Source organism: Anabrus simplex, chromosome 4 (genome assembly GCF_040414725.1).
Source record: "Anabrus simplex isolate iqAnaSimp1 chromosome 4, ASM4041472v1, whole genome shotgun sequence".
NCBI lineage: Eukaryota > Metazoa > Arthropoda > Insecta > Orthoptera > Tettigoniidae > Anabrus > Anabrus simplex.
This window is the reverse complement of record NC_090268.1, coordinates 57,170,215-57,184,248: the sequence shown is the minus strand read 5'-3', so window position 1 is coordinate 57,184,248 and position 14,034 is coordinate 57,170,215. Positions and strand designations below refer to the sequence as shown.

Below are 14,034 nucleotides of genomic sequence, written 5' to 3'. Positions count from 1 at the left end.
ATGGGACTTTGAAGTCCCCAGTATTTCATAACACCAGAACTGATCAATGCTTTATAAAGACTAAGGTCATATTTATACAAGATCACAGTTCTTTCAAGCCATAAACTTTGTAAGATATTGAGGTTTTTTGTGTTAAGTTTTTAAATTATAATATTGGGTAAACACGTAGACAGGAAGGTATAAAGGGCACTACGAAAGTTTTGCAATGTGAGTGAACGCTTTAGACTTTTTCAAAATAATTTCCACCACACTCAATACAGTTCTCCATACGTCAAAACCAGTCACTGAACCAACTCTGCCACTTTTCTTCGGTTACATTTTCACACTCTTGATCCCATGCTGCCAGAAGCTCATCGTCGGATGCAAAACGCTGCCCTTTCAGCTTCATCTTCACTTCTGGGAAGAGTGTGAAGTCACATGGGGCAAGATCAGGACTGTATGGAGGGTGATCAAGCACAGTCAACCCTAATCTGGCAAGAAAATCCATTGTTTCATTAGCACGATGTGCTGGAGCATTGTCGTGATGGAAGAGCCAAGTGTTGAGCCGTGACATTGGACGGAGCTGCTTGAGAGCCGGGATGACTTGAGGCAGACAAGTCTCACTGTACCACTTCGTAGAAACTGTCCTTTGTGTTTCTAGCACAACCCGAGTCAGGATGCCCCATTTAGTGAAGAATACTGCAATCATCCTTTTCTTCTCTGACCTTGACTTTTGCAGTCACAGGAGTATCCTCATCTTCGAACAGCCACACCTCGTTCTGGGATTTTCTTGGGACATCGTAGTAATAAAGCCAAATTTTGTCACCTATAACGATGCTACTGACGTTACACAAAGTCCCATTTTCGAACTGTTTTAGCATTTTTCAGCCACATTTCACTCGATGTGCCCTTTGTTCCTCTGAAAGTGAATTGGGCACCCAAAGGGAACAAACCTTTCTAACATGGAGATGGTCGTATAGAATTGAATGAATAGCTGGTGCAGGAATGTGGAGGGTCTCTTCTACCTGCCAATATGTCAACCGCCTCTCTTGCTGCAACTTCAATGTCTTCCTCAGTCAATGATTCAGACGGTCGCCCAGAACGAGGATCGTCTTCAGCCCCAAAATTTCCCCTCTGGAACTCTTTGTACCAGCGGAAAATTGTTGTCCGATGCGGACAGTCTTTCCCCAGCACAGGAGTCATTTCCTCCAGGCAATGGTCAACAGATAATCCACGAGCAAAATTGTAGCGGATGATTGCGCAATATTCAACTTTAGACCATACTGACATCTTAACTTGCTTTCAATCCCACTGCTTGGTAACAACTGGTGTGAAGGTCGCGCCTTGCTGTCTTCTAGACTGGTTTTCACCCCTCTTTTCATCCTTCACCATAACAGGGGTGTCCAGACAACCATTTTTGCATATTGCAAAACTTTCCTAGTGCCCTTTGTATAACATGGAATTTCCCAATTTTAATTCATTGGCAACGTTTTCATCAAGTGTTTTACGCATTGTTCTTAAAGTGTTGAAGCAGTTTCTAGAATTTTCAGTTTAGTGAGGAAAAAAAACACATCCATTAATACACAGAAAAGAAGTATAAGAATAAGCTGTAATATGGTTTTTTATTAATACAGTTTAGTAATGTATTTAGTTTTAGTTAAGTGTTTTACAAAGTTCTAGCTAAAGTAATCAAGTCATTCGAAGATGGAAAGTGTAATAAACGCTAAAGACAATTATACTGTTCTTGAAACATGAACAATTAAACAATTAGTATGAAATAAACATACTGTTATTTCTTAGATATGTTTAGTACTTACAAGGCAGACAATTGGGAATTTCCTGTACTACAGATATTCAGATTGATTCTGCAAGCCCGTCGAGCAAGCAAGGTTCAAGAAAGGTTTCAATACGATTAACCATTTCAAATAATACAGGCTCTGATCGAGAAATGCACCGAGTAAGTATCCCTTCTCTATACATGGTGTTTGTGGACTATGAAAAAGCCTTTCATATGATTGAGGTCTGGACTACTTTTTGACCATGCACACATTTTGTAGACACCAGAAATGCAAACTTGCTAAAATACATCTACGACCACACTACTTTAAATGTCAAAATTGAAGAAAACTGGATCACAAGGACAGTTTTACCTGAGAGAGGCATTAGAAAAGGTGATACCATCTCGCCTTAACTGTTTACCTTGGTATCAGAGGGTATGTTCAAGAAACTAGTCTGGGACAAGAAGGGAGTCAACATTGACGGTAAATACCTCAGTCACCTGTACTTTCCTGATGATGTCCTCATCAGCAGTGATGCCGGTGAACTGAAAATAAGGCTGCAGGAACTGAAGGAAGCCTTCCAAGCTGTGGGACTGAAAATGAACCAGCAGAAAACTAAACTTATGAGCACAAACAACATGCAGGTTACCATCAACTGCCACATCCTTGAGAATATTTATGTATGTATCTGGGCCATGGTACTTAACTTGGACGAGACAACCAGACAGCAGAGATTACACTCAGTAAACTCAGCTTACATGTTCCGTGAAACAAACTTCCCTATAAATCTCAAAAGGTATACAATATGTGCATCAACCAGTTGCAACTTACAGGCTTCAAATTGCAACTTTAACACTCAAAAGCTCAAACTGACTACGAATTTCCCAGAGAGCGATAGGGCAGGCCATGCTGGGGGTCAGCCTGAAGAACCACATACCACATTCAGAGTCACAGATGTGATGGAACAAGTGGCAATAGGCAGGCCATGTTACAAAATGTGACAAAAAAATGGGCCAAGTCTGGTGTACAGTGGAGACCTCACGATTCACAAAGGACAGTTGGCCGACTCCAAGCAAATTTGCAAAACTACAATCCAGCGCCATGCGAGGAGAAAATGGAATGAAACTGCCCAACACACAACGGCATGGAAACAACTCGAAGAGGCCTATACAGTATGTTTAGGAGTGAATGTTGAAAGGCTAGAGAAGTAGAAAAAGAAGACTGACTTCAAAACTCATGCCCGGTCTTAAAATCCTTCAAGAAACATGATGATGATGCTTGTTGTTTAAAGGGGCCTAACATCGAGGTCATCGGCTACTATTGGTACGAAATGAAAGAACAAAAATGTCAAATTCATCCACTGACCAAAAAAATAATAATGTCGTCATGAAGAATGAATGGATGGACATGAACCCAACAAAAAAAAAAAAAAAAAAGCAAACAAACAACCAAAATACAGTGGATCAGACTCAAAGATCATACATAATTGATTACTGACCAAGGGACCACTCATAAAGCACGATGATGCTTGACGTCGAAAGGGGTGCAAAATCCATGTCTAAGGCCCCACAGAATGGTACATGTCGCGAGTAAAGTAGAACCATGGTATTGGCATGTTGGGGTACTAGTCAAAAGTAGCGAAACTCACAGTGTTCCACACAAGACGGTACTACTCACAAGTATTGTACTTCGTACAGGTAACGCAGACCTATGGTGTTTCTCACACAATGGCGCCACTCATAGCCAACGCAAACCAATGAGTTTCCTCACCTAGGTGTACTAGGCACGGATGCCGGTCCCACGGGCCCCGTGGTGTTCCTCACAGAGTGGATACTAATCAAAGGCAACGCAGACCCACGGTGTCACTCATATAGTGGTACAACTCACAGGCTACGCCCAGACCCGCGGTGGTGCTCACATGGGTACGACGCACGGGTACTGGAAACCCCCAGGCCACGCTCATGACTACTACTAAACACAAACCCATTTCGTACCGAACATAGTGGTACAACTCGCAAGTATAGGCAACCCATGGTGTTCCCCGCGTGATGGTACGAATCAAAAGTAGTTTCATGGTTCTAATTCAATCATCCCTTAGTCGCCCCTTTTAGTCGCCTCTCACGACAGGCAGGGGATACCGTGGGTGTATTATTCGTCAGCCTCCCCCACCCACAGGGGGCGTGTGTTTGGTCCGCGAGAGGTATTTTATTTCCCTCAAGTCCGCCGGCAAGCCGGTTAGGACCCCCCTATCCGCCACCTGGGACGCGCCACGCGGGAGTATCACCTCTCCCCCTGCTACGCCTGCGTAGCAGGTTCGTGGCTTCAAGAAACAATCTTCCTGAACTAGCAGACTACATATAGTGAATAAGAGCAAGGCAGAACATGAATGGGCAACAACAGATCACTTGAAAACGAACTAATCGAGAACAATTAACTTACATATCAATGTCTAGTGAACTAATATAAAATTACTTACCCATATGCTCCTCTGCTAATTGGTTTCAAAAATTCAAAATCTTCTATTACTGGCACCTGCAAATAAATCATGATTATAATAAATACCTTAAAACACATGTTAGATACCGGTATAGGTTTAGTCTAATTCAAGCAACCCTGTCTTCATATATTTTTGAAATTATGCTGTCCAGCAGTCAACACAGAAACACAGAAATACAGGGTACATACTAAACAGCATGTATCCAGATAATTTCAACTGTGAAGAAATGTTGTTCTGAACATCACGTAACAAAGTAACTCAGCATGCGATCCCACGACGGTTCCCATTGGTACAAATTTACATCCAAACAATGTACATTACAGAATAGCACCTTAACATATTGAAACAAGATCAGAAGGAACCAGATTTAGAAAACTGGAACAGCAGGTAGGAAGGGAACACCTAAGTTGGATATATGGAAAGGATGGAAGAAAATAGAATCCTACAACAGCGTTCCCAGCCAGAAACTCAAACTAATTCCCTGACTCTCTGACCAAAATATTGTATTTCCCTGACAAAAATTTGGCATTTGAACAATTTTTAACAGCCTCCTCCACCTACATTAGCTGTCCAACACACACCTGTACACAATATTACTCAAATAGGAAATAACATTTTGAACAGTAAAATACATACAATTTAATAATGATCTGCAAGATAATAATAAATGACAATAAATGTTAATACATTTTATCTATACATGAATAATGAAAGTATTACTATTACTCATGAACACACAATATTGGTAATAATGTTTTTTTTAATGCAGCTTAACAATATTACACACAATTTTTTCTGGTTTCAAGTAGGCATATTTTATCTTCAATTCCGGCATCACGTTCTCGTGACTGCATTCTTTTAACTTTTTTTGTCTTCCCACTTTCTTATTTCATCACTTATTCTTAGTTTCTTAGCTTTTTTTCTGTCCTCTTCTTTGACCTTCAGGCGTGTTTTCTCCAAGTAATCCTGGTATTTCTTATGAGCATATCCCACCGATAACAACATTCTATGATTAATTGGTACACATCCGACACCTCCATGGTACAAAATAGAATCATACACTTGTCTTTGTGAAGTAATTGACTTCTCATGCATATTTTCTACCAACATAGATTTATTTATAGAAAAGCCATTCTCCACTGCAGCATTTCCATGAGACAGTATAAGACAAAGCTTTATTACTTGCCAAAGTTCACTATACGGTTTGTTTTCCGCTAAAATGTCAGCAAAAAAAAAATACTAAACCCATACGATCATCAGATGAGATATATTCTTTGAATTTAGTTTCCAAAGCTTCCTTTGATTCACAACACAGAGAAATGTATTGTGCTTTAGCCCTATCGGCCACATTTTCAGTTAGTCTGTTAGCTTCATGCAACACTTCCAGGACATATTCCATCAGAGTCTGACCAAGACTTGGTTGCTGATATATGTGTGTTCAAACTCATAAGACCTTTCACTAATCCAAACTTTAAAGGACTCTTATCCAACAGTTTTCTCATAACTGCCACTAACATTTTCTGACATTCGTGTTTAAAACCAAGAATTTCTCTCTCTGACAAGTTTAGTTCTTTAAGTACCTTCTTCGTACTAAATAAAACATCAACTTTACCTACCTCAATTAAATTTGTTGGGTCCTGTAGATCAAGCAAAATCACACTCCTAACATCAATGGCATTTGCCATTTTACTACACTTGACAAAGCGATTCATCAAACTTCTCAATAGTTCGTTCAGATGGGAGTACAAAAATGGAGCAAGCGGTTTGTTACTTTGAAATTGCCTGAGAAAAGGCCCGCAATCCAAAGAAATTGTTTTGAAAAATACTAGTTTGCATTTTATTAAAGGGTCTTGGATTTGTTCTTTAATATTTTTACAGGACTTACTTTCTGGCAACTTAGCATTTGCAACATATGCCTGGATATGGTGAAATACTTCTAAGGCTCGTTCGAGACAATGAACATATTCAAGCCATCATACTGTACAATACTTCAGTGGGAACACTGTACTACCAGTCACTGCAGTGAACTGGGCCTGGCGAGCTGGTGAGTCTTTGAATAAATAATACATTTAAATCTAAGAATTTCATTTTTTGTCCGTATTGAACTGAGAATGGAAGATAGGAAACTTAAAAGGGTCCACCTTTTCAATACAAATAAATGTTATAGTTTATTTACAACATATATTTACACTTTCGACGCTGTTTGGCGTCATCTTCAGCCAAAATGTGGGAAATAGGCTAGCATGTAGACATTTATATTACAAGGTGTTACATTAGTGTGATTAAATGAGAGAACATGAAGACGCGAAGTACAATGTCAGTTTCAAAGTGGTCATGAAGGGTGAGTCAAAATTGTATAAACATGAGATACCATAATCACTTAAACAATAAAACATATAAACATATAAACTGTAACAAAACCATGCGGAAGTACGAGATGATTGGCATTGGAGATTCAAATTATTTCAGACACTCTTCCATTGAATGTTGCCTGCCGCGAGTGTAGTACCAAACATAGGTTATATTTCAATAAACACAATCTTCTCAAAAATGCACATAACATTATAAAATATTTGGGTTGAGATGAAATTTGGCAGTTAGGGATTGAAATCACTTATTCAATAAGCGTCAATTCAAAAAACAGCTGTAAAGGGTGAGACAAGAATTGCACAAGCGTGAGTTTGGACTCGATAAATGCAAAAAACACATGAAACACACTCGAAAATGTAGGTTCTTGATGGATTTGGCACAAAAGGTCTGCGTTCAATCATTCATTGAATGGCACCGGTGCGAGTGTAGTTCAAATGTGAGTTAGGATTTAACAGCCTCTTAGAATTGCACTGACATCTGAACTCATGGTGCGAGATGAACTTGGCAGTGAAGGTTCGAATTGTAGATATTCAGTGATGTCAAATCAAAACAGTCCATGAAGGGTGAATGCAAAAGCTATAATTCATACGAGTTAGGACTCATTAAATAATATTTTCAAATACAAATAACATATTCAACTTTTCGTGGTACACGGTGAAATTGGCAGTTAAATAATTAAAATTTGTAGGATTTTTTCGTCAGGTGCCATATAGGTCAAGCGCAGCGTGAGTATGAGACAGGGCTCAACATATCCAAACTGGTGCAAATGCATATTTGAATCCAAGTGTGAGATGAATGTGGTAGATAAAGAATCACTTTGTTGAGGGTGTAGTAAACATATTCAGCTCGACAAGAAATATAAAATTGGAATTAAGGAAGACGTTCCTCTGAGAGCTTAGAGGTTGACTGTGCCTGTATTTGTGGTGTATTGTTGCAGCGTTACATGTAGGGTGGGGGCAGGTTTCTATGATGTTTATTGCGGGACCTAAGGCGGTAAAGCTATGGCGCGAGATGAAGAGGAACAGAGCGTATTGGATAGATTAGGTCTGGGGAGCGGCCATTGTTGGATTAGGAGGGGAGAGGGAAGGAGCGGTAGGGGAGGAGGAGTGGAAGGAGGGGAAATATGGAGGGTGATGTGGTGAAAGTGTGTGACGTGACAAAGTATTATGCATAATGTTAAAGACAGATCTGTTTTTCGGGATATTAATGTTTTTGAAAAATTCAATGAGAAAGTCGAATAGGATCTTTGGTTTCTCTGAGATATCATTTAAGTTTAGGTTTGGATTGAAATATTGGTCTAAATGAATATAGAGGTTTTCAGTGACGTCTAGGAAAGAACTTTTGTTTAGAATTTCTAATACCTCAAGATCTTGATTTATTTCAGTAAAGTTGTGCTTAAATTATTTTATATATAGGCCGACCGCAGAAAAACGGTTGTGTTTTATGGCATTGACATGTTCTGCATATCTGATTTTAAAACTGCGTCCTGTTTGCCCTAGGTAAGAACTTTTGCAGTCTTGGCAAGAAAACCTATATACACCTAATTTAGAAAAAGGACTACTTTTATTTATTGATGAAGAGTTGTGTAGGATCTCTGCTTCTATTGTTAATACGAAAGGCTATTTTAACGTTGTGTTTTTTAAGAACGTTAGGGACGTTGTAAATTTCTTTATTAAAGGTAGGCCTAAATGTAGAAAACGTGGCAGTGCTAGTATTGTCTTTTATTAGGGTGGTTTTTGGGCGGTGTCTGAATTTATTGATTATTCTTTCAATAAAGATTTCATTATATCCATTAAATCTTGCTATAGAGCGAATGGTGTTCAGTTCTTTATTTAAGTTTTTTCTGGACATCAGAATCTTGAATGCTCGGTCTACTAAGCTATGATATGTAGACGCTTTGTGTGTTTGGGGATGTAGTGAGTCATTTCTTATAGTAGTGGCCATTTGAGTGGGCTTTCTATAGATAATATATGTGAACGAAGAGGGGTACCTATTGATTGTTAGGTCTAGAAAGTTGATGGAGTTGTTTATCTCTGATTCTAAGGTAAATTTAATGTCATGATCAATGTTATTAAGGTTTTTGAGGGTGGATGGCACGTCTATGGAGCGTTCATCTAGGATTATAAATGTGTCATCTACATACCTAGCCCAGAGTTGGATATTAGCAAATTTGATGTTACTGTCGATGGCGGTGTGCTCCAGGAAATCAAGGTAGATCTCTGCTAAAATTCCTGAGGCTGGTGAACCCATAGCCAAACCATCTTGTTTGTAAATGATCTTATCGAATGTGAAATAATTATTGTTAATTAGTAATCTTAATATAGTCATAAAGTCTTGAACTTCTAGTTTACTTAGTTGGTTGTTAGTAAGTAAGTTCTTTTCAATAATCGGGAATAATGAGTTGGTTTTTATACTGGGATACATGTTGACTATATCAAAGGAGTGCATTGAATGATATGGTTGAAGTTTGAAACTGTTTAGTTTGTTCACTAATTCTACAGTGTTCCTGATGGATTTATTTGATGAGAATTTATAATGTTTATTAAGAAATTGTTGGATAAATTGAGATAATTTATATAAGGTGCTTGGTCTGTAGTTTATTATGGGTCAAATAGGGACACCGGTTTTGTGGATTTTGGGTAGTGCTTTAGCTGTTGGTAGACCTGAGTTCATAGTAATTAACTTTGGTTTTTCTTGCTCAGTGAGGAGAAAAGATGTGCTTTTTAGAATTTGTTTCAATTGCCTTTGAATCAATTGTGTTGAGTCCTTCTTAACTATTGAAAAGGAGTCATTATCTAAGAAATTTTTGGTTTTTTGAATGTAATCTGTTTTATCCATAATGACTGTTGTGTTGCCTTTGTCGGCCTTTGTAATAATGAGTTGGTTGTCTTTGACTTTCTTTTTAAGATTGAGAATTTGTTTTCTTTCAGTAAGGGAATCTTTGTTGATTTTGGTGATAGGGGTCGCGGTGCGATTTTTTGAGAAAAAACATTTGTTTAATTATTTTTTTACGTCCATTCTGAGTTCGTCTTGTAGGTCATATGGCATTTTGCTGATAACAACTTCTGATTCAACTACGAGTTTGGAGGCTGTAAGGGCCGAGTTGAAACAGGGAAAGTTGTGCTTTGGACCTTTCGAAAGAATTCTTATATCGTCATCATCTAAGTTGGTGGGTGGAATTGTTGTAGAGTGTCATTAGCGAGTTTAGGCTTGCTGTTAGGTTTTGGAGGGGAGTTACTGTGATTGTCCTTATTTTTAAGTGCTTCAAGTTTTCTCTCTAGTGTTATCTGTTTTTTGGACAAAATATTGAACAACTTGATTTGGACTTCGTCTTGAAAAACGTAACGCTGCAACAATACACCACAAATACTGGCACAGTCAACCTCTAAGCTCTCAGAGGAACGTCTTCCTTAATTCCAATTTTATATTTCTTGTCGAGCTGAATATGTTTACTACACCCTCAACAAAGTGATTCTTTATCTACCACGTTCATCTCACACTTGGATTCAAATATGCATTTGCACCAGTTTGGATATGTTGAGCCCTGTCTCATACTCACGCTGCGCTTGACCTATATGGCACCTGACGAAGAAATCCTACAAATTTTAATTATTTAACTGCCAATTTCACCGTGTACCACGAAAAGTTGAATATGTTATTTGTATTTGAAAATATTATTTAATGAGTCCTAACTCGTATGAATTATAGCTTTTGCATTCACCCTTCATGGACTGTTTTGATTTGACATCACTGAATATCTACAATTCGAACCTTCACTGCCAAGTTCATCTCGCACCATGAGTTCAGATGTCACGTGCAATTCTAAGAGGCTGTTAAATCCTAACTCACATTTGAACTACACTCGCACCGGTACCATTCAATGAATGATTGAACGCAGACCTTTTGTGCCAAATCCATCAAGAACCTACATTTTCGAGTGTGTTTCATGTGTTTTTTGAATTTATCGAGTCCAAACTCACGTTTGTGCAATTCTTGTCTCACCCTTTACAGCTGTTTTTTGAATTGACGCTTATTGAATAAGTGATTTCAATCCCTAACTGCCAAATTTCATCTCAACCCAAATATTTTATAATGCTATGTGCATTTTTGAGAAGATTGTGTTTATTGAAATATAACCTATGTTTGGTACTACACTCGCGGCAGGCAACATTCAATGGAAGAGTGTCTGAAATAATTTGAATCTCCAATGCCAATCATCTCGTACTTCCGCATGGTTTTGTTACAGTTTATATGTTTATATGTTTTATTGTTTAAGTGATTATGGTATCTCATGTTTATACAATTTTGACTCACCCTTCATGACCACTTTGAAACTGACATTGTACTTCGCGTCTTCATGTTCTCTCATTTAATCACACTAATGTAACACCTTGTAATATAAATGTCTACATGCTAGCCTATTTCCCACATTTTGGCTGAAGATGACGCCAAACAGCGTCGAAAGTGAAAATATATGTTGTAAATAAACTATAACATTTATTTGTATTGAAAAGGTGGACCCTTTTAAGTTTCCTATCTTCCATTCTAAATAATACATGTTATGCAGGAATGAGTTAAGCTCCCAATTTACAGTCATTAAACCTGTTTTAACAGCTCCATTGATGACATGCAAACCATACACTCCCAGGTTCAATAACTTTTTCCCATCAGGATTTTCTGTCTCCATTTCCACTTCCAGCTTCTTGAGAAAGCTCAAGTTCACATTAGGCCCATCCATTGAGACCTTCAACACGTTTTTTCTTTGAAGAGGTTGCAGTCCATGATTAAATCTCTGCAACAGAACTTGGGCAGTAGCACAACCCAGAAACAGTTCCAATATCTAGAAACCACTTTATGAGTGCTGATATCAAAACATCTGACAATCAGATCCATTTGTGCTTGTTGTGTTACCTTATTGAGTGACCCATCAAAAGAAACTACATAGTCCTCACAAGTTTTCAAATTGTTTGTTAATAACTCAATGAAATGTGGTGCAATACCATGATTAATCACATAAGAACACTTACTTTCACCAAAGGTGAATTTCGATGCAATTGCACTATCTGGGAACATATGTTTAAATGTATCACATATATCTGCACATGAACTCTTGTGTTTACTATCAACAACTTTTAACGCCCATCAAATTTCTGCTTTGGCTACTTCATCTTTAATAAAGTAAGAAGTAGCACAGTGTACTGACTTTACTGACTTCCCACTTCCTATCCCTGCCTCAGTCTTTACTGTTTCTGTTGAACTAACACACAGTTTGACAGCAGCATTATTAAGAGATCCATGTCCAATGTCTACACTTTTTTTTTCTGTTGAACCAGTAGCTACACTTCTTAATTCCATTGAACTAGTGTTAGGTTTGACAAAAAATGACAATGATCGCTGTCTTGATTTAATATTCTGAAGCTGAGTGCCTATGGTCCAGTTCTATGTGAATGAATTGCCTTGCGCCCGATATTGCTGAGTTTAAACTTCTTTCTGCACACATTAGGCTTCCAATTCATTGTCCGGTATCACAGAGCCAATCTACAAACCCTGGATTAAGTTCTGAATCCAGCCACTAACAGCTGAAAGTTGTTTTTCTTACCATCTTATCTAATGCATAAGCCTAATCTGAAAAAAAAAAAAAATCTTTTTTTGTTGCTAGTGGCTTCATGTCTCAACAACACACATAGGTCTTGTGGCGGCGATGGAATTGGAAAGGCCTAGGAGTTGGAAAGAAGCGGCCATGGCCTTAATTAAGGTACAGCCCCAGCATTTGCCTGGTTTGAAAATGAGAAACCACAGAAAACCATCTTCAGGGCTGCCAACAGTGGAATTTGAACCCACTATCTTCCAGATGCAAGCTCAAGCCGCGTGCCCCTAACCGCATGGCCAACTCACCTGATTGAAACAAAAGAAAAGCATGTTAATTGTACACAAAAACTGTTTCAAGCAAAAGTAAATTTATCTCAGCAATGTTAAGATAACCTTGTTGGGATGTAAATATACTTGTACAGCTTGGTAGGGCCAGAGCTGCCACACACTGTTCATCATTTCAACAAACTCATTTTGTTTTAATGCTGCCATAGCCCGAAACATGTAGGCCTACATTTTTAAAAAAAAATCAACTTAAGTTACTTCACCAATTGATCACTTTTCCTCACTTCAAAGGATTCACAGGTTGCAGTTTGTCATCAGTATGAATTACCCAACACACAAATTTGAGTGAACTTCCCTAACTTTCCCCGACACATGCCAATTTTTAAAAGACTTCCCTGACTTTCCCTGATAATTTTGTAATTCCCTAACAATCCCTGTCTTCCCCTGGCGTTCCAGGTCGCTGGGAACCCTGTACAAGAATACAGAATAGAAAGTTGCGAAGAAAAGACTTTTTTGCTATTTTGCTTTACGTCGCACCGACACAGATATGTCTTGTGGAGACAATGGGATAGGAAAGGTCTAGGAATGGGAAGGAAGCGGCCGTGGCCTTAATTAAGGTACAGCCCTAACATTTGCCTGGTGTGGAAATGGGAAACCACAGAAAACCATCTTCAGGGCTGCCGACAGTGGGGTTCGAACCCACTATCTCCCTATTACTGGATACTGGCCGCACTTAAGCGACTGCAGCTATCGAGCTCGGTGAAGAAGAGATGGAAGGACCGGATTAAGGAAGACATCAGGAGACAACATGTGGAGGAGGAAGAAATATTTAATGCTGGCGGGAGAGGACAAGATAATGGTCACTAATTTAGTGTCTGACATAGGAGATGGAAGAACACAGCCAACATAGCAACAATATACAATGAAGACTTCAGGAAACATCTACAATAGTTCAAATTCGGGCTTGCCAGTTGGAAGATTAAGTTGCATACTTCACACAAAAACCTGAAAATGGTGATGCATGAACGCAATTAAACCATAACATAGAACTGGTCATAAAAATGGATAAAAATAGGTAGTCCACTCACACTACTGTCGGACATACAGTAAATATCACAATAAACAAGGCTAATACATACATCCTACTGCTCTAGCCTGTAGCATACTATTAAAAGAGAAGAATATTTTTTTGCTTTCCACCTTCATCAGGAGAGCAGGCTTCAACATTTACTGAGGGGCCACCTCAACAGATCTTCAGAGGATTCTGGGGAGCAGAAACAAGCTCGCCAAAGCTGACAAGAAATTGATGTCAAAAAACTAGGTCTGATGAAGACAGAACCCACCTGCTGTACAGGAAGACGGCAGCGTATGAAGACTCGGAGATTGTCGTTATCTTTTTGTGTTTTCCATGTTTATCCTTGTCTTCTTTTCAATACTCCCTCTTCCAATGTTGACATATTGTGTTCAGCCTATTATGTGCTCCTATTCATGCCCCATGTCCTGTCTTTCCATATATGACTTGATTTGACAATTGTG

At 38.6% G+C, this 14,034-nt stretch overlaps 1 protein-coding gene across 2 annotated transcripts in view; it reads right to left on the bottom strand.

Annotated features, from left to right (window-relative positions):
• Positions 1 to 14,034, bottom strand: part of gwl (serine/threonine-protein kinase greatwall) — a 221,217-nt gene that overhangs the window by 189,111 nt on the left and 18,072 nt on the right. For both annotated transcript variants that reach the window (XM_068227454.1, XM_067146201.2), the window contains exon 3: positions 4,234 to 4,289. In XM_068227454.1, coding sequence (XP_068083555.1) covers positions 4,234 to 4,289 — 56 coding nt within the window. The remainder of the gene's footprint in view (positions 1 to 4,233; positions 4,290 to 14,034) is intronic.